The sequence below is a fragment of the Ovis aries genome, chromosome 20, assembly GCF_016772045.2.
Source record: "Ovis aries strain OAR_USU_Benz2616 breed Rambouillet chromosome 20, ARS-UI_Ramb_v3.0, whole genome shotgun sequence".
Taxonomy (NCBI): Eukaryota; Metazoa; Chordata; class Mammalia; order Artiodactyla; family Bovidae; genus Ovis; species Ovis aries.
Genome location: NC_056073.1, coordinates 26,739,181 through 26,766,353, shown reverse-complemented (window position 1 = coordinate 26,766,353; position 27,173 = coordinate 26,739,181). Strand labels below are relative to the sequence as shown.

Here is a 27,173-nt window from a genome sequence, read left to right as displayed (position 1 = left end):
ACTTTTCCCCCAAAGGGTCCAGTCCAGTTAACTCCAGCAACTCCGAGTTGCTGGCCACTGTTTCAGATTTCCCTACTCCCTGGAAAGCAAAAATCAAATTGGCCCAGCTTGTTTCAGGTCCTGAGGAGAGACCAGGCCTGTCAGGTCACATGTATTGGCCCTTTCCAGTGGTAAAGTCAGGTTGGCATCTTAAGAGTGCTACAGTAACTGTATAGGACTTCAGATGAGGAAGAGATCAATGTGGGTTCAATAAAATATCTGCATATAACAAAATTAATAGCTAACCTTAATTGAGCACCTACTATATACTGGGTAGATGCTTTCTGTGTATTAATTCTTCCCAACAATTCTGGTGACACAAAGGACAGAAAGGATCTGGGGCTTAACTTTGTTCATTCAGGATAAACTGGGTTATATTCATACAATGGACTCTTATTACATAACAATAAGAATGCACAAACTACCACATGCAACAATGTAGGTTAATTCCAATAATACAATGTTGATAAAAAGCAGACAGAAAAGAACCCTCACTGGACGATTCCATTTGAATAAAGTACAAAGCAAGCAAAACTAATATATATTATTAGAAATCAGGATAATAGCCTTGGAGGAGGACACTGACTAAAAGAGCCCTTGGCAGCTTCTGTGCTAGTTAAGGCTCTGTTTTTGGTTACATGCTCTGCTCAGTTCATGAAAAGTTATGAAAATTTCATATATATATATATATATATATATATATATATGAGAAAGGCATGGCAACCCACTGCAGTATTCTTGCCTGGAAAATCCCATGGACAGAGGAGCCTGGTAGGTTACGGTCCATGGGGTCGCAAAGAGTTGGACAGGACTGAATTGACTTGGCATGCATGTATGTATATATGTATAATGCACACACACACACATACTTTGATAAGATTTTAAAAATCATTTATTGGGCATTAACTATGTTCCATCCCCTATTCCAGGTGCCTGGGATATAAAAGTAACAAAACAAAGATCCCTGCCTTTATGAAGTTTATCTTCTACTGCAGTAACTGGTATGGGAGGAGGACAGATAATGAAGAGTAAATATCATTTTAAATTTCTATGCTCTATTTAAAAATGACAGTATTATGAAAAAAAAAAGAGCAAGTTAAAGGGAATCAGGGGTGCCAAGATGGTCAGGGAAGATTAAAATGCTGAAAGGGTAATCAGGAGAGGATTTGGTGAGGAGGTGACCAACACTGAACAAAAACTTCAAGAAAATACAGCAGCGAGCCACGCGGGTTTCTGGGCGAAGAGCCACTTGTGCACAAGGAAAGGAGCAGAGAGGGCCCTAGAGTGAGAAAGGCCTGTGCAGATAGAGAGTGCTGCTGCTAAGTCACTTCAGTGGTGTCTGACTCTGTGCGATCCCATAGACAGGAGCCCACCAGGCTCCCCTGTTCCCGGGATTCTCCACGCAAGAAAACTGGAGTGGGCTGCCATTTCCTTCTCCAATGCATGAAAGTGAAAAGTGAAAGTGAAGTCACTCTGTCGTGTCCGACTCTTCACTATCCCATGGACTGCAGCCTACCAGGCTCCTCCGTCCATGGGATTTTCCAGGCAAGAGTACTGGAGTGGGGTGCCATTGCCTTCTCCGATAGAGACAGTAATAAGATAAAGAGAGTAATAAGAAAAAAAAAAAAAAACCAATAGGGGGCTGATCAAATCAGTCAATCCTGAAGGAAATCAGAACTGAATATTCACTGGAAGGACTGATGCTGAAGCTGAAACTCCAATACTTTGGCCACCTGATGCGAAGAACTGACTCACTAGAAAATACCCTGATGCTGGGAAAGATTGAAGGCAGGAGGAGAAGGGGAAGATAAAGGATGAGATGGTTGGGTGACATCACCAACTTGATGGACATGAGTTTGAGCAAACTTCGGGAGTTGGTGATGAACAGGGAGGCCTGGCATGCTGCAGCCCATGGGGTTGCAAAGAGTCAGACATGACTGAGCAACTGAACTGAACTGAACTGAATAGGGGGCCAACTCATCTAGGGTCTTGTAGGCTGCAGTAAGGACTTCAGCTTTTATTCTGAGAGAAATGGAGTGGCATTGCAGGACTCTGAGTAAAGGAATGCTCTGCAACCTCCTTTGAGAAAAGACCCACTCTGACTTCAGTGTAGAGAACACTGTAGGAGCAGAGGTAAGCACAAGATGACCAGTTAGGAGGCTGTTCCTGTAAACCTGGTGAGAGATAAGGATGGCTCAGATCAAGGCAGAAGCAGTGGAAGTGAAAAGGTGGGATTCTGGATGTTTTCTCAACCTAGGATTTCCTGTCTGATTGAAAGTGTAGCGTGTCACAACTAAAGGAATTGATGAGGTTTCCAGGGTTTTTGACTTAACTGGAATTTTCATTTTTATAAAACATTTACTTATTTATATTTATATATTTGGCTGTGCTGGGTCTTAATTGTAGCACACAGGATCTTTGATCTTCGTTGTGACATGCAGGATGTTTAGTTGTGGAATGTGGGATATAGTGCCCCAATCAGGGATCGAACTCAGACCCCCTGCATTAGGAGTATGAAGTGTTAGCCACTGGACCACCAGGGAAGTCCCTGGAATTTTTAAACTGTCATCAGCTGAGATGGTGAAGGTTGTGGACAGAGAAGTTATTAAAAGACTAGAGATAAAATTGAGAAGGAAATGGCACCCCACTTCAGTACTCTTGCCTGGAAAATCCCATGGACGGAGGAGCCTGGTAGGCTGCAGTCCATGGGGTCGTGAAGAGTCGGACAGGACAGAGCGACTTCACTTTCACTTTTTACTTTCATGCATTAGAGAAGGAAATGGCAACCTATTCCAGTGTTCTGGCCTGGAGAATTCCAGGGACAGAGGAGCTTGGTGGGCTGCTGTCTATGGGGTTGCACAGGGTTGGACACGACTGAAGCGACTTAGCAGCAGCAGCAGCAGAGGTCAAAATGTTTGCTTTTGGACATACTGAATTTGAAGCCATCTGTCAGACATCTAAGAGGTGATAGCAAGTACACAGCTGTGCATACAAGTCCGGTGTTGGAAGTGAGGTCTCTGACGAAGATACACACTGGGAAGTTATTAGCATATAAACATTATTTCAAGCCATGAAGCTGATACCCTTGACACTTGCAGTTTGAGTAGAAGGTGGGGATGAAGACTTGACTGGAGTGGCTTTAACAAAGAAAGAGAGGAGAGAAACTGGAGATAGTGAGTACAGAGAGAGCTTCCAAGAAATTTTGCTGTGGTAACTGTCCAGGGGAAGGGGACAAGAGAATCATTTGAAAGTTTGAGAACTGAAGTCATCTCAACCATCTTAATGAGCCTCAGGATAAAGTTCTTACCAGATTCTTACTAAATTTTCCACTCCCATTTTCCATAATGGACAGGCAGGCGTAGGTTCCAAATCCATGCCTCTGCTTATCAGTTCACAGGGCCCGAGATGTGCACTCGCTCCTCAAAACTGGCTAAATCTTAACAAGTTCTTCGTTCAGTTAATAACTTTCCCTAATCACTTTCAGACTTTCCCAGAAACATTTCTGAACCTACCCAGGCACAGTCTGATTCTTATTCCTCTACTTCTATAATATAAATTAGTAACTAAAATGGACGAGAATGGGTGAATTTAATTCAGATGACCACTGTATCTACTCTGTGGGCAAAAGTCTCTTAAAAGAAATGGAGCAGCCTTCATAGTCAACAAAAGAGTCCAAAATGCAGTACCTGAGCAATCTCAAAAATGACAGAATGATCTTGGTTCATTTCCAAGGCAGACCATTCAACATCAAAGTAATCCAAGCCTATGCCCCAACCACTAATGCTGAGGAAGCTGAAGTTGAACAGTTCAAGACCTTCTAGAACTAAGACCAAAAAAAGATGTTCTTTTCATCATAGGGAACTGGAATGCAAAAGTAGGAAGTCAGAATAACAGAATACCCAGAATAACAGGCAAGTTTGGGCTTGGAGTACAAAATGAAGCAAGGAAAAGGCTAACAGAGCTCTGTCAAGAGAACACACTGGTCATAGAAAACACCCTTTGCCAACAACCCAAGAGATGACTCTACACGTGGATATTACCAGATGGTCAATACCAAAATCAGATTGATTATATTCTTTGCAACCTAAGATGGAGAAGCTCTATACAGTCAGCAAAAACAAGATACGGAGCTGACTATGGCTCAGATCATGAGCTCCTTATTGCAAAATTCAAGCTTAAATTGAAGGAAGCAGGGAAAAATACTAGACTGCTCAGTATGACCTAAATGAAATCCCTTATGATTATACAGTGGAGGTGATGAATAGATTCAAGGGATTAGATCTGGTAGACAGGGAGCCTGAAGAACTATGGACAGAGGTTCATGACACTGTACAGGAGGCAGCGACCAAAACCATTTTAAAGAAAAAGAAATGCAAGAAGGCATGATGATTGTCCGAGAAGGCCTTACAATAGCTGAGAAAGGAAGAGAAGCAAAAGGCAAAGCAGAAAGGGAAAGATACACCCAACTGAATTCAGAGTTCCAGAGAATAGCAAGGAGAGATAAGAATGCCTTCTTAAGTGAACAATGCAAAGAAATAGAGGAAAACAGTAGAATGGGAAAGACTAGAGATCTCTTCAAGAAAACTGGAGATACCCAGGGAACATTTCATGCAAAGATGGGCACACTAAAGGACAGAAACAGCAAGGACCTAACAGAAGCTGAAGCTATTAAGAAGAGGTGGTAAGAAGACACAGAAGAACTATACAAAAAAGGTCTTAATAACCTAGATAACCATAACAGAGTGGTCACTCACCTAGAACCAGACATCCTAGAATGTGAAGTCAAGTGGGCCTCAGGAAGCATTATTATGAGCAAAGCTAGTGGAGATGATGGAATTCCAGCTGAGCTATTTTAAATCCTAAAAGACAATGTTGTTAAAATGCCACACTCAATATGCAAGCAAATTTGGAAAACTCAGCAATGGCCACAAGACTGGAAAAGGTCAGTTTTCATTCCAATCCCAAAGAAAGTCAAGGCTAGAATGTTCAAACTACCATACAATTGTACTCATTTTACATGCTAGCAAGGTAAATGGCAATCCACTCCAATAATATTGCCTGGAAAATCCCATGGACAGAGGAGCCTGGTAGGCTACGGTCGGTCAGTCTACGGGTCGCAAAGAGTCGGACACGACTGAGTGACTTCACTTTCACTTTCAAGGTAATGCTCAAAATTCCTTCAAGCTAGGCTTCAACAGTATGTGAACTGAGAACTTCCAGGTGTACAAGCTAGATTCAGAAAAGGCAGAGTAACCAGAGATCAAAATGCCAACATCCACTGGATCATAGAAAAAGCAAGAGAATTCCAGAAAAACATCTGTTTCACTGACTACACAAAAGCCTTTTACTATGTGGATCACACCAAACTATGGAAAATTCTTTAAGAGATGGGAATACCAGACCACCTTACCTGCCTTCTGAAAAGCCTGTATGCAGGTCAAGAAGTAACAGTTAGAACCGGACATGGAACAATGGACCGGTTCAAAACTGGGAAAGGAGTACATCAAGGCTGTATATTGTCACCCTGCTTATTTAACTTATATGCTGAGTACTTCATGCTAAATACCAGGCTGGATGAAGCACAAGGTGGAATCAAAATTGCTGGGAGAAATATCAACAATCTCAGATATGCAGATGATACCACTTTAATGGCAGAAAGAGAAGAGGAACTACAGAGCCTCTTAATGAAGGTGAAAGAGGACAGTGAAAATGGTGGCTTAAAATTCAACATTAAAATAACTAAGATCACATCATCTGGTCCCATCACTTCATGGCAAATAGATGGGGAAATAGCGGCAGATTTTATTCTCTCAGGCTCCAAAATCACTGTGGTTGATGACTACAGTCATGAAATTAAAAGACGCTTGCTCTTTGGAAGAAAAGCTATGACAAACCTGGACAGCGTATTAAAAAGCAGAGACATCACTTTGCTGACAAAGTGTATAGACAAAGCTATGGTTCTTCCAGTAGTCATGTACAGATGTGAAAGTTGAATGATAAAGAAGACTGAGCACTGAAGAACTGATGCTTTTGAATTGTGGTGCTGGAGAAAACTCTTGAGCGTCCCTTAGACAGAAAGGAGATCAAACCAGTCAATCCTAAAGGAAATCAACCCTGAATACTTATTGGCAGGACTGATGCTAAAGCTGAAGCTCCAATACTTTGGCCACCTGATGCAAAAAGCTGATTCAATGGAAAAGACCCTGATGCTGGGAAAGACTGAGGGCAGGAGAAAAGGGGAAGATAAAGGATGAGATGGTTAGATGGCATCAGTGACTCAATGGACATGAGTTTGAGTAACCTCAGGGAGAGAGTTAAAGACAGAGGAGCCTAGCATGCTTCGGTCCATGGAGTCGAAAAAGCTGGACAGGACTGAGCAGCTGACTGGACAACAACTTCTAAAATTTTCTGTGCATATCTCTGGTGCCTTCAGAACATAGTTGTTGTTAATGGGTCACTGAAGAAATCAGAGGAAATTAAAACACAGCTGGAGGCAAATGAAAATGAAAACACAATGATCTAAACTCCATGGGATGCAGCAAAAATATTTCTAAGAAGGAAGTTTATAATGATACAAACCTACTTCATGAACCAGGAAAAACCTCAAGTAAACAATCTAACTTTACACCTAAAGGAACTAGAGCAAGAAGAACAAACAAAACCTAAAATTAGTAGAAGAGAAGAAATAATAAAGATAAGAACAGAAATAAATGAAATAAAGAAAAAAATACTAATGAAACTAAGAGTTATTCTTTGAAAAGATAAAATCAATAAACCTGTAGCCAGACTCATCAAGAAAAAGAGTCTAAATCAATAAAATCAGAAATGAAAAAGAAGTCAAACTGACACCACAGAAATAGAAAGATGCTAAGTTGTGTCCGACTCTTTGTGACCCCAAGGACTATACAGTCCATGTAATTCTCCAGGCCAGAATACTGCAGTGGGTAGCCGTTTCCTTCTTCACTGGATCATCCCAACCCAGGGATCAAACCCAGGTCTCCCACATTGCTGGAGGGTTCTTTACCAGCTGAGCCACCAGGGAAGCCCAAGAATACTGGAGTGGGTAGCCTATCCCTTCTTCAGCAGATCTTCCCGACCCAGGAATCAAACTGGGGTCTCATGCATTGCAGGAGGATTTCTTTACCAGCTGACCTACTAAGGATCATAAGAAATTGCTACAAAAAGTTATATGCCAATAAAATGGACAACCTAGAAGAAATGGACAAATTCCTAGAAATGTTCAATCTCCTAAGAGTGAATCAGGAAGAAACAGAAAATATGAATAGACCAGTTACTGAAATTGACTCAGTAATTAAAAAAAAAAACATCTTCCAACAAGCAAAAGTTCAGAACCAGAATGTTTCTACCAAAGATGAATTCTACCAAACATTTAAAGAAGATTTAACATCCATCTTTCTCAAACTATTCCCAAAAACTGAAGAGGAAGAAACACCTCTGAACTCACTCAATGAGGCCGGTATCACCCTGATATCAAAACCAGATAAAGATATCATGAAAATATAAAAATTATAGGCCAATATCACTGATGAACAGAGATTCAAAAAAAATCAGCAAATGGAATTCAACAATACATTGCACATGTACACCCTGATCAAGTGGGATTTATCCCAAGGATGCATGGATGGTTCAATGTCCACAAATCAATCAATTCGATACACCACATTAACAAACTGAGGAGGAAAAATCATATGGTCATCTCAGTAGATATAGGAAAAAGCTTGTGACAAATTTAACATTCATTTATGATTAAAACTCTCTGGAAAGTGGGCAGAGAGGGGATACACCTCAACATAATAAAGGCCATATATGGCAATCCCACAGCTAACATCATACTCAACGGTGAGAAGCTGAAACATTTCCTTTAAGATCTCACCACTTTTATTCAACATAATATTGGAAGTCCCAGCTATAGGAAGTCAGACAAGAAAAAGAAATTAAAAATTCAAATTAGAAAGGAAGAAGTAAAACTGTCAGTTTGAAAATGATACACATAGAAAATTCTAAATGAATTTGGTAAGTTTAAAAATTTGCAACTTTACCAATGAATCTGGTAAAATTGCAGGATGTAAAATTAATACACAGATATCTGTTGCATTTCTATATACTACCAATGAACTATCAGAAAGAAAAAGTAAGAAAACAGTACCATTTATAATTACATCAAAAAGAATAAAATACCTGGGGACAAATCAAACTAAGGAGGCAAAACACCTGTACTCAGAAATCTGTAGGACACTGATGAGAGAAACTGAAGACAACACAAACAAATGGGAAGGCACCATGCTCAGGGATTGGAAGAATTAAAATTGTTAAAATGATCATGCTACTCAAGGCAATCTGCAGATTCAATGCAATCCCTGTCAAAATACCAATGGCATTTTTCAAAGAACTAGAACAAATAATCCGAACATTTGTGTAGAAACACAAACACACACAAAATGAAAAGTCACAACACTGAGAAAGAACAAGATTAAAAAATGGGCAGAGGACCTGACTAGACATGGAGAACAACACAGAGATTCTTCAAAAATAGAACTACAATACAATAGAGTAATTCTAGTCCTGTGTCTTTATCTGATGGAAATGAAGACATTAATTCAAAAGATATATTTACCCCCATGTTCACTGAAGCATTATTTATAATAGCCAAGATATGGAAGCAACCTAAGTGCCCACCAATAGGTGAATGGATAAAGAAGATGGTGTGTGTGTATGTGTGTATGCGTGTCAGTGTGGTGGAATATTACTCAGCCAGGAAAAAGAAAGCAACCTTGCCATTTGTGTCAACATGGTGGACCTAAAGAGTATCATGCTAAGTCAGACAAAGAAGACAAATATTGTATGATTTCACTTATGTATAATCTATAAAACAAATGTAACAAAGCAGAAATAGACACAGATACAGAGAACAAACAGGTAGTTGGGGGAAGGGTAAGGAGAGAAATAGGTATAGATTAAGCAACAGAAACTTCCGGTTACAAAATAACTGAGTCCTAGATATGAAATGTACAGTTGTAGGGAATATAGTCAATAATTATTCATGGTGACAGATGATAACTAGACTTATGATGATCATTTTGAAATACTGATATTTAAATCACAGTGTTGTATACCAAGAACTAACATAGTATTGTAGGCTAACTATACTTCAAAAACAAACAAACTCATAGAGAAAGAAATCAGACTTGTGGTGGAGAGAGAGGGAAATGAATGAAGGCAGTCAAGAAATATCAATTTCCAGTTATAAGTAAATACTAGACATGTAATATACAGCATGATAAATACAATTGAAACTGATGAAAGTTGTTAAGAGTAAATTGTCAGAGTTCTCATCACAAGGAAAAAAATACATTTTTTTCTGTTTAAGCTTGTAACTGTATGAGATGATGGATGTTCACTAAATATGGTAATCACTTCATGATGTTTGTAAGTCCAATCATTATGCTATACACCTTAAATTTACGTAGTTGCAGAAGGCAATGGCACCCCACTCCAGTACTCTTGCCTGGAAAATCCTATGGACAGAGGAGCCTTGGTGGGCTGCAGTCCCTGGGGTCGCTAAGAGTCGGACAGGACTGAGCGAATACACCTTAAATTTATGTAGCACTGTGTGTCAATTCCGTCTCAGTAAAACTGGAAGAAAAAATAATGTATCACCATTGGTGCATCAATTGTAACAAACGTGCCACACTAATGCACAATGTTAATAATAGGGAAAACTGAGGTAGGGGAAGGAATATACTAGCATTCTCTGTACTTTCTGCTCAATTATTCTGTAAACTTAAAACCGCTTTGATAAAAATCTATTTTACGTGTGTGTGTTAATCGCTCAGTCGTGTCCGACTTTTGTAACCCCATGGACTGTAGCCTGCCAGAATCCTCTGTCCATGTAATTCTCCAGGCAAGAATACTGAAGAAATGGAGTGGTTGCCATTTCCTTCTCCAGGAGATCTTCCCCACCCAGCGATCCAACCTGGGTTTCCTGCGTTGCACGCAGATTCTTTACCAGGGAAACCCCTATTTTTTTAATATATACCAAACGGGTTAAAAATAGCTGTTGAATGATTTGCTGAACAAGTAGGGGGTATGATTAGAGCAGAATAAATCCATGGGTTTGCAGAGTCGGAGGACTCAGCACGCGGGCGAAAGCCCTCTCTCTCTCTCTCTCTCTCTCACACACACACACACACACACACACACTCAGCACGCACGCGCGCTCTCTCTTTCTCTCTCTCTCTCACACACACACACACACACACACACACACGTAACAGAGCTTCCCAGGTGGCTCTCTGCCAGAAACACACACACACACGAGTAACAGAGCTTCCCAGGTGGCTCTCTGCCAGAAACACACACACACACACACACACACACACGAGTAACAGAGCTTCCCAGGTGGCTCTCTGCCAGTGTGGGAGATGCAAGAGACATGGGTTCGATACCTGGATTGGGAAGATCACCTGGAGTAGGAAATGGCAACCCAGTTCAAGATCGCCTGGAAAATTCCACCGGACAGAGGAGCCTGGAAGGCTACAGTCCATGTAGTCCCAGTCCATGCGGTCCCAAAGAGTCAGACACGACTGAGCGACTACACACACACACACACACACACACACACACACACACACACACACACACACACGGAGCGACTACACACACACACACACGACTGAGCGACCACACACACACACACACACACACACGTAATAGGAGACAAAGGAGGGGAATGGTACTGCATTCCGCAGAATTAAACCCGTTATGAAGTAAACGGAAACTGTCAATATCAGATATATAAATATATTCATGAAAATTATAGATTATAAAGTTAAATGCCTTAGTCATTAGTTGCCAATATTTTGAGGAATAGGTTATTTGTACCCTATCTTTGTCCAAACGATTTGCATATATTATGCAAATATTATGCAAATAAGTAGAACTACTCACAGACTGCCTATGTTCCGTGATGCATTCCCCTGGACTCTTGGATTGGCCTGTCAATCTACCTTATTTGCATGACGTGATTTAATAAATAAAGGCCCCGCCCCCTCATGCTTTCACCTCTCGCGAAGATAAGCGTGAGTTGGAGCTCTTCCCTGGTTACGTCAGCTCCGCCCTCCGGCAGCTAATCCCTTCCGCCCAGTCTTCTAGCTCTTCTCCTTCGCGGATAGTACTATAGGCCTAGCATCGTTTCCTTCCACTCTTGGCGTCTCTACGTCTGTCCGTTCCCATCTTTCCACGAACGCACTACGCACGCTCCGCCTCCTCTTTCTCCCCCTAGTCGTCGTGCAAATTCTGCGTCCCAACAGCCTGGCCGACCGGCACCGCATTCCCGCCCCCTCTACACGTCTCAACGGCCGACGCCGGGAGCCTGCCTCTTCAGCCAACCGGCTTCCTAGCGCCTATAAGTCCCTCCTCCTTATGCAAATAACTTATGTCAGCTTCGCACGCTCTGCTTTTTTTTTAAAAAAAGGACAGCCCTGGAAGTAAAGAGGGATAGGGTAGAAAGCGCCCCGCCCTTTATGCAAATAAAGGGGCGTGTCTAGTCGCGGAGGGAGGCGGGAGGGGGGGGCGCTCCCGGGGGCGGCGGTTGCCCGGATGGGCCGTTAGTCGGAGCCCAGCCGCGGAGTGAGCGAGGGAGACGGGAGGAGCCGAACCCGGCGCCATCCGCCGCCATCCGCCCCCGCCCCACCGCCATCCCACCCCGGGGAGGCCCCTAGGCCCCGGTCCCGGACCCCCGCGCACCCGGCCAGGTGAGTCTGGGCGAGCCGAATGCTAACGCCCTTTTCCGGCGCGGGAGCGGTGGTGGCAGCGGCGGCGGCGGCGGCGGCGGGCCGGGGGGAGGAGAAGCTGCCATTAGCCGCCGCCATTTTGTCCTCCTGCTGCCGGGCCCTGCCTGCCCCTCCCCCTCCGATACTCCCACCCTGGGACCCGCATCTCTAGCCCATCTCTGAGTCTATAACCTCCCCGTACCCACTCACCTTCTGGCTTCATGGGGAGCCCTCCCCCCGGCTCCTGGGCCGTAACTCCCCACCCGCCTTGCGCTCCTGGACTATCACCCCTATTTATGGGTCCCCTTCCTTAATGCCGCTCTGGGGTGGGCCGCGCCTGACTGTCCTACTCTCCCAAGAGTCTTCTTTTCTCCATAGTGGACCCCTCCCATCACCCAGCGCTAAGGTCCCCCTTTTTTGACTCCCCACTTCGCGTCCAGTCACTCCCACTCTGGAACCCTGCTTTTATCCCGCATCTGTGCTTTCTACGTTCCTCAATATCTTCTCTGCTTTTCATCTCATCTTCCTTATCACCTTTTTATCCTAACTCCTCCTTTCTCCTGAGTCTCCTGACATTGCTCCATTTGGTCTGCATCCTTTTCCTGCCATTCCCGCTTACGTGTATTATTTTCCACCGACTTTCATAATTCTCTTATTAATTTAGTTTTTTTCATTATTCTATCCCCGTTCCCTTCATAAATTTTCAAAGACTGGCCTTAAACACCTCCAAAGCAACCCCCATCTCCTTTAAGTTCTTGATTTTAGTTATCCCGGTCTTGTCTGGATATCTCACCAACTCCCTATTTCCTTTACACTGTTATCTACAAACAAATGCCTGGTCACTCAGGAACACTAACCGATGTTGGAGAGTATGGTCGGCTTGGGGAGCAAGGAGAATCAGGGAAAGAAATGACTGCTGATGGGGTAGGGGGTAGGAAAATGAAGTTGATTCTAGCCTTGGCCCCATGGTTACTTGGTGTTATTGACGTGGATCCATAATGCTTTGTTTTACCCACGTGTATGTAGGGTAAACCAGAGCCCACCAGTATTCCATCTGGAGACAAACTTTTTTCCAGGAGCTGGGATGGGGGCAAGTGTAGGAAAAGATGGAATATTGAAAATACTTGATTCTGTAGCTTGGGAGTATGTAGTGCCCCAGTTGTTCCCTGAGGAATTCTCTGGCACCAACCCCCAGTCTGGCTGAGCAAGCTCATAAAATCCTTAAACTCCTGCATACCTTCCTGCAAAACCTCCCCGGATGGGAGGGAGACTGCAGGAACTAGAACCCAGGGCAAACTTAGGAAGCTGGTGTCTAATGAGGGAGAGCTAAACCTCTCTTCCTTACATGACGGAGCTGTATGCCTCTCTCTGGTTTGCTCTAGGGCTTGGACTTGCTGTTTTTATTGTAGGTACCTGAAATGATCTTGATGGAGAGAGATTATTACTTGTGGGCATAATGAGGTTGCTACCCTTTATAGACTGGCACAAAGGGGAGAGTGTTTATACTAGGAAGATACTGGATTTTTATTTGGGATTCCTTGGTAAGGGGTGTCTGGGGGAAAGAGGGAATATGGCATATGGGCTTTGTGGGGAACTAAGAAGATATGATGGTTGCTTAAAGGAACTGGGGTGTTTGAATAGGCTGGAGGAAGAGGCATAAGAGGGCCATATATCTGGGCCCCAGTAAGAATAAAAGGGAGCATCTAGGCTTCTATTGGGAGGCCCTTGGCGGAGCAGGGAGTGAAACACTTGGTGTCTGGTCACAGGCTCCGGCACGTTTTGGGGGAGGCGCCTGCAGGACCCAACGTACTCAATGAGCTTCCAGCGCAATGTCCGATCGCTCGGGGCCGACTGCCAAGGGGAAGGATGGAAAGAAGTATTCCTCGCTCAACCTGTTTGATACATATAAGGGCAAGTCCTTAGAGATCCAGAAACCCGCTGGTGAGGGTCCTGCACTGATGTTCCTAATTATTGGAGGATGAGTATGAATGGGTCATGTATTTCAGAGCTCTTTGAAGGGAACACCTGTAATACATATATCAGAAGGTTAGAGGAACACTAGAGACTTTCCAGTTTTATCTTGGATCCCGTAGGGGACGTTGTGCTTTTGGTGAACACAAGCATCCTCCTACAAAGGCGTGTCTGTGGTTTCCTGTCTTTGGACACGTAAGAATTGGAGGCAAAGAAATGTGGACTTGGAGAAGTCGAGGGCCAGCTTGCTCCTTGCAGGCTCAAGATCAACCATCCCACAAAGAATTACTGAGTGTAAAGCCTTTCAGCCTTCCTTGTTGATAGAATTTCAGAGATTGCCTAGGGCAAAGGGAGAGAAGCTTTCTAAGAGAAGAGGTTGGGGATGTCTGTAAACGGGGCCTCGGGTCGGATGCTGTCAGATTTCCCATTAGAGGCATTTTCCATTCTCTCTCCATCTTTTCTCCAGTTGCCCCTCGACATGGCCTACAGAGTCTTGGGAAAGTTGCCATTGCTCGGCGTATGCCACCCCCGGCCAACCTTCCAAGCCTGAAAGCCGAGAACAAAGGCAATGACCCCAATGTCTCACTAGTGCCGAAAGACGGAACAGGATGGGCAAGCAAACAGGAGCAGTCCGACCCCAAGAGGTAGGTGGAAACCTAGGGGATCTAGAGTTAGGAATATTTTAACTTTGAACTTCAGGATGAATTGGGGCTTGGTCTAACGTGGCCAGATGAAAGTCAGAGACAAAGAAGAAAGACCCTCTCCTGCCTATTGCAGGACTCCTGTTAAATGACTAAGGAATGGTACCTTTAGCTTTTTGTCAGGCGAAAGGAAAGCTTGAAGAACAGATGACAGTCTATGCAAGCTTGATGCGCTTGTGGTATTTTGTCTTAAAACTTGTAAAAAGTAGTGAGAAGGCCTGGGTTCGGTTCATGTCCCCCACCAGTTGGAGAAGCAGAGGAGCTGGTACCGTCTCAGACTCTGAATAACCTTCCCATCTTACCATCCCCTCAGTTCCGATGCCTCAACCGCTCAGCAGCCGGAATCGCAGCCACTGCCGGCTTCACAGACGCCTGCCTCCAACCAATCGAAACGACCGCCAGCAGCCCCCGAGGTATCTGAAAAACTGGATGTTTTTTAGGGAGCAGGGGCAAGAATGGCTTGTAGCTCCTCCTCATGTCACCATTATCTCTCTGCTTCCCCAGAACACTCCTTCGGTTCCAAGCGGGGTAAAGTCCTGGGCACAAGCCAGCGTCACCCATGGAGCACATGGAGATGGTGAGTGCAAGGCTGTTTGAGGAGGTCTCTTTGGGCACCATAGTAGGCAGGAGTCCTGCACTATACCTTGAGCAAAGTGTCCTCATACTCTTTGCAAAATTTTAGATCACATTTATTTGGTTTCTTGGGAAACATGTGAGCAAGATTTGTCGCAGATTTATATGAAAGTGAGAGGTGGATATCCCCAAACTGATTTTGTTTCTTAAGGAATGAACACTTAATACATAGGGGGTAAGTTTGGAGGCAGAACTGGTTCTGATACCTGTCAGAGCCTTCCACTTTCACAGTGCATCCTCAGTAAAGATACTTTTGTCTCACTCTTGTGCCTCAACCCCAACAGGTGGAAGGGCATCAAGCCTACTGTCACGATTCTCTCGAGAGGAATTTCCGACCCTGCAGGCGGCTGGCGACCAGGACAAGGCTGCCAAGGAAAGGGAGTCTGCCGAACAGTCGTCTGGGCCCGGACCAAGCCTCCGCCCTCAAAGTGAGTGGCCACTATTAGTGAGTGAATGGATTAGGAACCCACCTTTTGACCAGGACATCACCTTATTCCATTTCAGAGCGAAGTGCTGGCTCATTCATTTTTCTCCCCGTTGGTTTCAGCTGTGTTCACTCTGTCTTTTCCAAAATACAGATTCTACAACTTGGAGGGACGGAGGTGGGCGTGGCCCTGATGAGCTGGAGGGCCCGGACTCCAAACTTCATCACGGCCATGATCCCCGGGGTGGGCTGCAGCCTTCGGGCCCACCCCAGTTCCCTCCCTACCGCGGGATGATGCCGCCCTTCGTAAGTTTGGATATCTTGTTTTGGATTAATTGTGCTGGAAGCTAGAGTTAGGAGTTACAACTTAGTCTTTGGCGGGGACAGCTGGATAGCAGAGGTTTGGGAGGGTGGGAGGATGAGAGGCTTAGGGCTGTGGTAGGCTGTTGGGCTGCTCCTCTAAGCGGCTACTGTTGGGCTCTTGCAGATGTATCCCCCATATCTCCCGTTCCCTCCGCCCTATGGACCCCAGGGGCCTTACAGATACCCCACCCCTGATGGGCCCAGGTGAGTAATCTAGGTCTGGATTTGTGCCTGGGGACAGGGGAAGCCTGCTGAGGAGGAGATGGTTCTCTAGCCAGGAGGCTCGGTCTGCGATTATACAATCCAGCCTTCTTTTATCTTTTTCTCTCCTTTCCCTGTTCATACACAGCCGTTTCCCCCGTGTGGCAGGCCCCCGAGGGTCAGGGCCGCCAATGCGTCTTGTAGAGCCTGTGGGTCGGCCTTCCATTCTTAAAGAAGATAATCTCAAAGAGTTTGACCAGTTGGACCAGGAGAATGATGATGGTTGGGCAGGTGAGTGGATGTTAAGGACCAAGTATTTCAGTTTTGTTTTGGGGCTTTGGTTTGGTTTGGGCCGCACTGTACAGCTTGTGGGGTCTTAGTTCCCTGACCAGGGATTGAATGCAGGCACTTGGCAATGAAAGTGTGGATTCCTAAGCACTGGACCGCCAGGGAATTCCCAAGTGTTTCAGTTTTAAAAAGCAAAATCTGATGAGAAAACAATGGATCATTATGGGAATAGACATTGAGGGATAGGGCAGATACCTGGAGGAAAGCCGCATCCTGGTGGAGAAGGAGTCAGAGGAGTGAAATTGACAGTCGTGGTGGATCTGGATGCCAGCGAGAAGAGGGCAGTTGGCCTTGATAGCGCATCCAATCGTGTAGTGATACTCGAGATGGGAGAGCAGAATGCTTGGGTTACCATGCTTCACTTTTCCCCTTAGGGGCCCATGAGGAGGTTGACTACACTGAGAAGCTCAAGTTCAGCGATGAGGAAGACGGGCGAGACTCCGATGAGGAGGGAGCTGAGGGCCAGTGAGTTTAGGGCTCTCTGGGGGGTGGAGGGGCTGTTTGTCTCACGGTAATAGACTCTTAAAGGAGCTGGGTTGCAGCTGATTTTAATTCTACTGTTGGTCTACTCACAGCAAGGAGTCCCAGTCAGCTGCTGGTGAGGAACGGCCCCCTGAAGCAGATGGCAAAAAGGGCAACTCCCCCGGCAGCGAACCGCCCCCTCCCAAGACGGCCTGGGCAGAGACCTCTCGGCCTCCAGAGACAGAGCCGGGGCCTCCTGCCCCAAAGCCTCCCCCACCCCCACCCCACCGAGGCCCCGCCGGGAACTGGGGCCCCCCTGGGGACTACCCAGTGAGTGTCTACAATGAGGGGTTGAGAGGGTCATTTTGGGGAGACTAGTTTCAGCTGACTGACTGAAGCAGCAGTAATAAGAGGAAGCTGGAGGGAGGGCCAAAAATGGGCTGCAGTAAGTGTAGAGCTGTGGAGCATATCTGAAAAGGTTTGGAACATCGTTGGTGTTAGGCGGGTTAGGGTGAAGAGAGAAATTGGAATGCTAGTTAGGAAAAACAAGGACACCTGTGGTCTTCGGGTCTTGAAAAAGAAGAAAAAAAGATGATGATGATGAGTTTGTCCCTACCATGAGAGGCCATCAACCCCAAGGCCTGGTCTTTGTACCCGCAGCTAGAGACAGTTGATTAGTCTGTGAAAGAGATCATAAGAAACATAGTAACTGACACCTCTGGCCCTGCTGGGTTTGCCCACTGACAGGATCGCGGGGGGCCTCCCTGCAAGCCCCCAGCACCCGAAGATGAGGATGAAGCTTGGCGGCAGCGGCGAAAGCAGTCTTCGTCTGAAATCTCCCTGGCTGTGGAGCGGGCTCGGCGCCGGCGAGAGGAGGAGGAGCGGCGCATGCAGGAGGAGCGCAGGGCAGCCTGTGCCGAGAAGCTCAAGCGACTTGATGAGAAGTTTGGGGCACCTGACAAGCGGCTCAAAGCAGAGCCTGCTGCACCACCTGCTCCCCCTCCTGCTCCCGCTCCACCACCTGCAGTCCCCAAAGAACTCCCCACGCCTCCAGCTCCTCCGCCGGCCCCAGTTCCGACACCTGAAAAAGAACCAGAAGAACCGGCACAGTCCTCTCCTGCCCAGTCCACCCCTACTCCAGGTGTGGCTCCGGCTCCCACCACAGTGGGTGGTGGGGGCAGCACCAGTAGCCCCAGCAGTGGTAGCTTCGAAGCCAGTGCAGGTATGATGGAGATGGTGATGGGTAGACCTTCTGTCTGCTTGGGGTTGAGGGTGCAGGTGGTAAGGATGTGAGTAAAGGAAATAAAAGGCAGTTTCGGTTCATTGGACTGTCACTGGTATGGGTGAAATGGATCTTTTTGCTTCTGTGGACATCTGAGGGGGAAAGGTTTTCTTACCTGAGTTCCTGAATAAGTAGTAACCTAAAACCACTTCTCTATAGGCCTAGAGTGGAGCAAGGGTGAAGGAAGTGTTACTTTTGATGATTTCATGGGAAATTAATGCCACCACCGTTGGCTTTTGAGAGACCTTGAAGTGTTTTCATGGATTTTAAATGGGATGGTCTTATTGTTAGAGGGGCTGCTAGAAGTGAGTGCTGAAATTATGGGGTGTTCATGGAATATCTGTTGGTGGACTAGATCGCTCTGATTATTTTTTTTTCAATGCAGTGGAACCTCAAGTACCCTCAAAAGAGGGTCCTGAACCACCAGAAGAGGTTCCTTCCCCTGCCACACCCCCAGCCCCAAAGGTGGAACCCAAGGGTGATGGAGTTGGTCCCACCCGGCAGCCCCCCAGCCAAGGCTTGGGCTATCCCAAATATCAGAAATCATTGCCTCCTCGTTTCCAGCGGCAGCAGCAGGTGAAACTAAATTACTTCTCTTAAGGGCTGCTTCTCTGCTTGGTTTCAGTATTTAGCCTACCCATAAGTTACTTCCTGGGTCCCTCTACTAGTTGTCTCCGTTGAGTCACCCTAGTTTCTGTCTGGTCCAAGTGTCGCATCAGTGTGGGTTTTGTTTTTGCTAGTCCTGCGTTCTGGTTGGTCCTTTGATGCATCTCACTCCCTTTTGTCCTTCCCCAGGAGCAGCTTTTGAAGCAGCAACAGCAGCAGCAGTGGCAGCAGCATCAGCAGGGCTCTGCCCAGCCTACCCCAGTGCCCCCGTCACCACCGCAGCCTGTGACCATGGGGGCCGTGCCAGCTCCACAGGCTCCGCCCCCGCCCCCCAAGGCCCTATACCCAGGTGCTCTGGGCCGGCCCCCGCCCATGCCCCCTATGAACTTTGATCCCCGCTGGATGATGATTCCTCCTTATGTGGACCCTCGGCTCCTCCAAGGCCGGCCCCCTCTGGACTTCTACCCTCCTGGTGTACATCCCTCTGGTAAGGCACCATAGACAAGGTGGGGTGTCGGGGACCCCTTAGTCTTGGGAAGTAGGTATCCTCATCTTGCTATGGGGATGAAGGGCAACCAATCAAGAGGTGAGCTTAGCGCTCCCGAGATAACTTTGTGTTGCAGGAGTAAAGTAGGGATGCCCCTACACCAAGATTCCCCTGGGTGGAGGGATTATAGATTGATCTGCAGGGAAGCTGAGTGGTTCACCATCTTTTAGGAGAGCAGGCACTGTCTCCCAGGAGATGGAGGCACTGACATTGACCGGACTGATGTGGGGGATTGAACTGGGGAGGTGCTTTGGGGGCTGGAGGGCCTGTAACATAAAAACGATACTTTTTCTCATACTGTTTGGTTTTCTCAGGCCTAGTTCCCCGGGAGCGTTCAGACAGTGGGGGCTCAAGTTCAGAGCCATTTGAGCGCCACGCACCCGCCCTCTTACGGGATCGGGGCACCCCACCAGTGGATCCAAAGTTGGCTTGGGTAGGAGATGTCTTCACCACCACACCTGCTGACCCCCGCCCACTTACTTCACCCCTGCGCCAGGCTGCTGATGAGGATGAGAAGGGGATGAGGTGAGTGTGAGTAGAGAAACGGAAGGGTTTCTAGCAAACGTATCTAGAAGAATAGGTACTTTGGATTATTAGTGAAGCGATAGGAATAAACATGAAAGGAGTGTTTGGGTCATAATAATAAAGTGTTCTGTTTCCCCACCTAGTTCGTTTTTCTTCTCTTGAGATACTTACTTCCATTTTTTCTGTCTCCCTCTTCAGGAGCGAGACCCCTCCAGTACCTCCTCCACCACCCTATCTGGCCAGTTATCCAGGCTTTCCTGAGAATGGAGCCCCTGGGCCCCCAATCTCTCGCTTTCCTCTGGAGGAGCCAGCTCCCCCAGGGCCCCGTCCACTCCCCTGGCCCCCAGGCAATGAGGAGGCAGCCAAGATGCAAGCTCCACCACCCAAGAAGGAAACCCCCAAGGAGGAGGCTCCACAGCTGACAGGGCCAGAAACTGGTCGAAAACCTTCCCGAGGAATTGGAGGCCAAGGCCCCCCGCCACCTCGCAGAGAGAGCCGCACGGAGACCCGCTGGGGCCCACGCCCAGGCAGCAGTCGTCGTGGGATCCCTCCAGAGGAGTCAGGGGCCCCTCCCCGCCGGGCCGGGCCGATAAAGAAACCCCAACCGCCTGCGAAAGTTGAAGAGCTGCCCCCCAACCCCAAGCCCCTCGAACAGGGGGATGAAACCCCCAAGGCTCCAAAGCCAGACCCATTGAAGACAGTGAAGGGGAAGATAGCTGGCCCCAAGGAGACCCCACCCAGTGGGAATCTTTCCCCTGCCCCAAGGCTTAGGAGGGACTATTCCTATGAAAGAGTGGGTCCTACCTCTTGCCGGGGTCGGGGCCGAGGGGAGTATTTTGCCAGAGGGAGGGGTTTTCGGGGGACCTATGGGGGACGGGGGCGGGGAGCCCGAAGCCGAGAGTTCCGCAGTTACCGAGAGTTTCGAGGAGATGATGGACGTGGAGGTGGGACAGGGGGACCAAACCATCCTCCTCCCCGAGGCCGCACTGCCAGTGAGACACGGAGTGAGGGCTCGGAGTATGAAGAAATCCCCAAGCGGCGCCGGCAGCGGGGCTCAGAGACAGGCAGCGAGACCCACGAGAGTGACCTGGCCCCCTCGGACAAGGAGGCCCCCACCCCCAAGGAAGGAGTACCTACGCAGGTCCCTCTTGTTCCCCCATCATCAGGAGCACCCCCTTCACCAGCCCCAGCCCGCTTTTCTACTGCCCGAGGTGGGCGAGTCTTTACTCCCAGAGGAGTGCCATCCCGTCGGGGTCGAGGGGGTGGGCGGCCCCCTCCCCCCATTTGCCCCGGCTGGAGCCCCCCAACCAAGTCCCTGGCTCCAAAGAAGCCTCCAACAGGTCCTATGCCACCAAGTAAGGAGCCTTTGAAAGAGAAGCTGACCCCGGGGCCTCTGTGCCCTATGGCCCGAGGAGGCAGCAGTGGAGGCAACAATGGAGGCATGGGTGTGGAAGACGGGGAGCGGCCCAGAAGGAGACGACATGGGAGGGCTCAGCAGCAGGACAAACCACCTCGTTTCCGGAGACTGAAACAGGAACGAGAGAACGCTGCCAGGGGAGCTGAGGGCAAGCCTTCCCTAGCTCTTCCAGCCTCTACACCCGGGTCAGAGGAGGCCCTCACGACAGTAGCGGTGCCCCCACCACCTCGCCGGGCAGCGGCCAAGTCTCCTGATCTGTCAAACCAGAACTCGGACCAAGCCAACGAGGAGTGGGAGACGGCCTCTGAGAGCAGCGACTTTGCCAGCGAGCGGCGGGGGGACAAGGAGGCTCCGCCACCAGCACTGCTGACCCCCAAAGCTGTGGGAACTCATGGAGGGAGTGGAGGTGGTGCTGGGCCAGGCATCTCAACCATGTCCCGTGGAGATCTGAGCCAGAGAGCTAAGGATTTGAGCAAGCGGAGCTTTTCGAGTCAGCGACCTGGCATGGAGAGGCAGAACCGGCGCCCAGGCCCAAGCAACAAGTCTGGTGGTGGTGGTGGCAGCAGTGGAGGAGGTGGCGGGGGTCCTGGAGGGAGGGCCGGCCCAGGGCGAGGGGACAAGAGGAGCTGGCCCTCTCCCAAGAACCGAAGGTGGGTACGGGCAGGTGGTTAAGTTTATTCCTTTGAGTTGTTGGGTTGGGGGAGAGGAGAAAACCTGTTAGAGAAGCCGGGTTGGATGCAGTGGAATGGAGGTCAATACATGGAGTGAGCTGTTAGGGCACCAGGGATCTGTGTTTAGGTGACGTGGCTGGAAAGCAGTGGACAGCATCGGAAACACCCGTATTCCTTGTTTTCCTTTGTGCACCTGTACGAGTAAAATTTCCTTAGAAGTGTGGGAAAACAAGGATTCCCTGGCAGTCCCAAGGTTAGGACTCTGCGCCTTCATTGTCCGGGCTTAGCTTTGATCCCTGGTTAGGGAACCAAGATCCCAGGAGTTGGGTGGTGCGGCCAGAAAAAAAGTTCTCCAGAAACACCTGGATTTTAGCACAGAGAACAGGTTGAAGAGAGTTGTAGGGAAAATGGTAACAGTTTTGTAAATACTGGAGCTGATTCTTTGTTCTCTTCAGCCGTCCCCCAGAGGAACGTCCCCCAGGGCTCCCTCTGCCTCCCCCTCCCCCCAGCAGTTCTGCGGTCTTCCGCTTGGACCAAGTTATCCACAGCAACCCTGCTGGCATCCAGCAGGCTCTGGCTCAGCTCAGCAGCCGCCAGGGAAGTGCAGCTGCGCCAGTGGGGCACCCAAGGCCGAAGCCTGGGCCTCCCCAAGCCCCTCAAGGCCCCTCTCCTCGGCCCCCCGCCCGTTATGACCCTCAGAGGGCCAACAATGACGACGTCAGTTCAGGTAAGCTGGAGGGGCTAAGGGTTCCCAGGGTGTTGAAGGAGGAAGTGTGTGGCCCAGGAGTGATGGTGCTGGGTGTCTGTGCTGAGGGTGTAGGACTGGGAGGTGGAGTACAGAGGGCAAAGCTCAGTTTGGTGATAGTCAAGGCAGACGCTGATGAATTTCCCCTTCTCCCCAGACCCCCATTTTGAGGAGCCAGGGCCGATGGTGAGGGGGATGGGCGGGACGTCCCGGGACTCTGCTGGAGTTAATCCCTTCCCCCCTAAACGGCGAGAGCGGCCACCTAGAAAACCGGAGCTGCTGCAGGAGGTAAGGGGCTGGGTTGGAGTATTTCACTGCTCTCACTTTTGAGAGCTCTAACTTGATGTTTTCTCCACTCTTTTTCCTATTTCTGCTATTGTGTTTTCACCCCAAATTCTCAGTGTTGATCACTGCTTATTTCTCGTATCTCCTGTTTTGCCCCACACGTGTGGTTCTCTGTCCTACTTGCTTGCATTGCCCAGTCTTGTTTCTGGACTCTCATTTTTAGGAATCACTGCCACCTCCTCATAGCTCTGGATTTTTGGGCCCCAAACCCGAGGGCTCAGGCCCTCAGGGGGAGTCCAGAGATGCAGGAACAGAGGCCCTGACCCCTCACATCTGGAATCGTTTACATACTGGTGAGTTCAGCTGAAAAGGAAGGACTGTGTTAGAGGACTTAAGAACAAGGTGGACCGTAGAACTGTCTTCTCTCACTTCTGTATGTTGGTGCTTTTCCCAGCCACTAGCCGAAAGAGTTACCAGCCTGGCTCCATGGAGCCTTGGATGGAACCCCTGAGTCCTTTTGAGGATGTGGCTGGCACAGAGGTGAGTGAGAGAGGGAGGGAGTGTCTGAGCTGGGATGTTGTTGAGTACCGGCCCTACTTGCCCAACTGTTCTGGGATGAGCGTGGGGCTGTTCCATCACATAGTCGTCTCCTTTCTATAGTTTGTCTATGTGTGTACCTCATTCAGGTATTGGGGTGCTTCCTGCTCTGACTTAACTCCTTCTCCACTCCTCTCAGATGAGTCAGTCTGACAGTGGGGTGGACCTGAGTGGGGATTCTCAGGTGTCATCAGGTCCCTGCAGCCAGCGAAGTTCCCCTGATGGAGGACTCAAGGGGGCAGCAGAGGGGCCCCCCAAGCGACCTGGAGGCCCCTCACCCCTGAATGCTGTTGCTGGTGAGGGTCCACCTGGCTCTGAACCCTCTGAACCTCCTAGGAGACGGCCACCTGCCCCCCATGATGGGGACAGAAAGGTAAATGACCAAGAAAGGATAAGACGAATGTTTCTGGGACTTTGGCCTTGCTTTTGTCTCCCCTTTCCTCTGCCTGTGTGTGCTGATTTGAGCTTCCTTTTCCTCCCCCGACCCCTACTTCACTGTGTTGCCCCACTCAGGAGCTGCCCCGGGAGCAGCCTCTGCCCCCTGGGCCCATTGGCACAGAACGATTGCAGCGTACAGACCGAGGTCCAGAGCCTGGTTCCCTCCGGCCGTCCCATCGACCTGGTCCTCCAGTCCAGTTTGGTACCAGTGATAAGGTCTGTGTGGACTGGATTGGGGTGTCTTGGCTTGGGTGGAGAGAGGGGAAGGACTGGAAGTGGGGGAGGACATGTGTCTGAATCATGGACCATCTCCCCTGCCTCGTGATCACAGGACTCAGACTTGTGCCTGGTGGTGGGAGACAGTTTAAAAGCAGAGAAGGAGCTAACAGCATCAGTTACTGAGGTAAGTGGGAGAGTGAGGTTTTGATGACAGGCTTTGGACACCTGGAGGAGAGTGTCTGGGAGTGACCTGGGCATCCAGGTTGCACAGATGGCCCTCTTGACAAGACTTCTCCTTCCCAGGCCATTCCCATGGCCCGAGACTGGGAGCTGCTCCCCAGTGCTTCTGCCTCAGCTGAGCCACAATCCAAGAACCTGGCTTCTGGGCACTGTGGCCCTGAGACCAGCTCCTCAGGCCAGCGCTTGTACCCGGAGATCTTCTATGGCAGCCCTGGGCCTCCCAGTTCTCAGGTGGGTCCTGCCTCCTATTCAAGGACCCCTCTCTGTCTGCTGTCCCCTAAAATCAAGCCTGTCCCATTTGCAGTTTTTAAAATTTTTCTTCCTGCTTTTGCTGTAGTGGGTGGGGTGGGTGAGTTTTTCTTGACCAGGAAAACTGGAGCTGTTCCGTTCTTGCTTTCCTGCAGGTCTCAGGAGGAGCCATAGACTCTCAGTTACATCCCAACAGTGGAGGCTTCCGTCCTGGGACACCCTCACTGCACCCTTACAGGTAAGACTTATTTCAGAAGGTCATGGAACTGTGTTCAGGGAAAGAGAGAAGGGGAAGACACTTCTAGGGTACCTGGAGGGTGGTGGACTTCCATTTCAGACTAAAGGAGTTGACTGGTTCCTGATACTTCTCCGCCTTGACCCAATTTCCTTCCAGATCACAGCCCCTGTACCTCCCCACGGGCCCAGCCCCACCCTCGGCACTGCTCTCGGGGATAGCTGTCAAGGGCCAGTTTCTGGATTTTTCTGCACTGCAAGCAACAGAGCTGGGGAAGCTGCCGGCTGGAGGGGTTCTCTACCCTCCACCTTCCTTCCTCTACTCTCCAGCCTTCTGCCCTAGCCCTCTGCCAGACCCACCCTTGCTTCAGGTGAGAGGCGGGTGGATGCTGGGCTTAGGGGTAGGAGTAGGGTGCTTGGGGGGAGTTGACATTGTCCTCCCTGTTCCCCAACAGGTGCGACAGGATCTGCCATCCCCCTCAGATTTTTATTCGGCTCCTCTGCAGCCTGGTGGCCAAAGCGGCTTCCTCCCCTCAGGGGCCCCTGCCCAGCAGGTACCTTTTATCTTCCCAGTCCCCTTTGTGCACTTTGCCTTCCAACTCTATAGCGTTTTTTGTTGCTTGTTTGGATTCTTGCTGGTTTTCTGACATTCCTCCCTGCCCCCAACACACACTCCCATGTTCCCATGTTTCTCATTACAGATGCTTCTGCCCATGGTGGACTCACAGCTGCCTGTGGTGAACTTTGGCTCCCTGCCACCGGCGCCGCCTCCTGCCCCACCCCCCCTCTCTCTGTTACCTGTGGGCCCTCCTCTGCAGCCGCCCAGCCTGGCTGTGCGGCCCCCACCTGCTCCTGCTACTCGGGTGCTGCCTTCACCTGCCAGGCCCTTCGGCCCTAGCTTGGGGCGAGCAGAGGTAAGGTACAGGAGCTGAAGTGCTAGGGAACCCTGAGACTCAGGGGTAAGGATTCAGTATCAGGATGAAGACGTGGAGAGGCAGGATGCTCATGAGTCTTTTTTCCTTCAGTTGCACCCAGTAGAACTGAAGCCGTTCCAGGATTATCGAAAACTGAACAGCAACCTTGGGGGACCTGGGTCATCACGGACTCCCCCATCTGGAAGGCAAGAGAAGGGAATGGGGGTGCAGACTGCCCATCCATCCCCAAGGATTTACTTTCTTTGGGGACCATAGATGGGTCTGAAGGTTGCCTCAAATACCTTTCCTCCAGGTCTTTTTCTGGCCTCAATTCCCGTCTCAAGGCCCCACCTTCCACCTATAGCGGAGTCTTCCGCACACAGCGCATCGACCTCTACCAGCAGGTGAAGGAGAAACCCTTGTAGGCACAAGTCCGAGTTGAGGAGTTTCCCCCTGAGTTCCCGCTCTTCCATCCCTGACCTCCCTGTTTGACTTAATTCTTCCACATGTGCCCGCCCCCCAGGCCTCCCCACCAGATGCCCTGCGCTGGATGCCGAAGCCTTGGGAGCGGACAGGGCCACCTTCTCGAGAGGGGCCATCCCGAAGGGCAGAGGAGCCTGGGTCCAGAGGGGACAAGGAGCCTGGATTGCCCCCACCCCGCTGAGGGAGTTCCCTTTGCCCCCCACCCCCCGGGGCTTGTATATAGATTATAAATATATAAGGGGGAAAGGGGTGGGTGGGGAAGGGTTGTGGGGCTGGTGCCTCGCTTCCCCTCCTCTCCCCTCCCCTCGTCCCCTATCCCTGGGGCCGTTTGTTAAAAAAGAATAAAAGGATTAAAAAAAAATTCCCAAATGATTTGGGGGGATGGGTTGGTTGGTTGCAGTCTCTTATGGTATATTCAATGCCAAGTGATCTGTAGAGTGGTTTCAGTTAGGCAGATATTTGTTACTTTACCTTGGTGACCACTTCTAACTACCTCAAAACAAGCGCTTGGTGTTACCTTAGAAATTTCGTGGGCCAGGAATTAATTTTGTTTTTTTGTGCCAGTGAGGTTGGTTTGTACCTGACGGCTGGGTCAGTCCTATAGAGCTTTGCTTGCATGTATGGGGCCATGGTGGGACATCTGGATGGTAGAAGGCCATTAGATTGTCAACCAGTGTCTTTACATGGCTTCTCTAGCAAGATATTCTGAGTCATCAGGCCTTTCACGTCCCTGAGCCAGCATTCCAGAGGTCTTGGCAGACGCTGCAAAGGTTATGACTTGGCCCTA

The 27,173-nt window shown here is 49.0% G+C and overlaps 2 protein-coding genes and 1 non-coding gene across 15 annotated transcripts in view; 2 read left to right on the top strand and 1 right to left on the bottom strand.

Moving 5' to 3' along the window:
• Positions 1-11,403, bottom strand: part of NCR3 (natural cytotoxicity triggering receptor 3) — a 33,181-nt gene extending 21,778 nt beyond the window's left edge. For 4 of the 12 annotated variants that reach the window (XM_060403274.1, XM_060403277.1, XM_060403279.1 and 1 more), the window contains exon 1: positions 10,506-11,403. Coding sequence is in view for 1 of the 12 variants with exons in the window: in XM_060403281.1 (XP_060259264.1) it covers positions 10,506-10,619 (114 nt within the window). In the remaining 11 variants the exon portion in view is untranslated. The remainder of the gene's footprint in view (positions 1-10,505) is intronic. The other 8 variants (XM_060403272.1, XM_060403275.1, XM_060403276.1 and 5 more) reach the window with 2 other exon arrangements.
• Positions 11,404-11,668: 265 nt separating this feature from the next.
• PRRC2A (proline rich coiled-coil 2A) lies at positions 11,669-26,758 on the top strand. 2 transcript variants are annotated; one of them, XM_027958834.3, is made up of 31 exons: positions 11,669-11,813; positions 13,598-13,772; positions 14,269-14,446; positions 14,817-14,916; positions 15,008-15,080; positions 15,421-15,564; positions 15,715-15,866; positions 16,048-16,127; positions 16,273-16,415; positions 16,847-16,937; positions 17,048-17,264; positions 17,682-18,156; positions 18,602-18,792; positions 19,012-19,309; positions 19,684-19,894; positions 20,093-21,961; positions 22,438-22,709; positions 22,885-23,015; positions 23,236-23,365; positions 23,467-23,552; positions 23,749-23,982; positions 24,123-24,263; positions 24,379-24,450; positions 24,570-24,737; positions 24,911-24,993; positions 25,150-25,360; positions 25,445-25,543; positions 25,691-25,903; positions 26,015-26,109; positions 26,217-26,307; positions 26,427-26,758. In XM_027958834.3, exons 2-31 carry the CDS (start codon positions 13,661-13,663, stop codon positions 26,565-26,567), a joined length of 6,501 nt encoding a protein of 2,166 aa, XP_027814635.1. In that variant the 5' UTR covers positions 11,669-11,813; positions 13,598-13,660; the 3' UTR covers positions 26,568-26,758. The 2 variants fall into 2 exon arrangements, with proteins under 2 accessions (XP_027814635.1, XP_027814636.1); XM_027958835.3 differs by having other exon boundaries at positions 26,192-26,307; positions 26,427-26,460.
• Positions 13,955-14,085, top strand: LOC114109767 (small nucleolar RNA SNORA38). The gene has a single exon (XR_003586346.1). It is a non-coding gene; the product is annotated as a small nucleolar RNA SNORA38 (small nucleolar RNA).
• Positions 26,759-27,173: the final 415 nt, after the last annotated feature.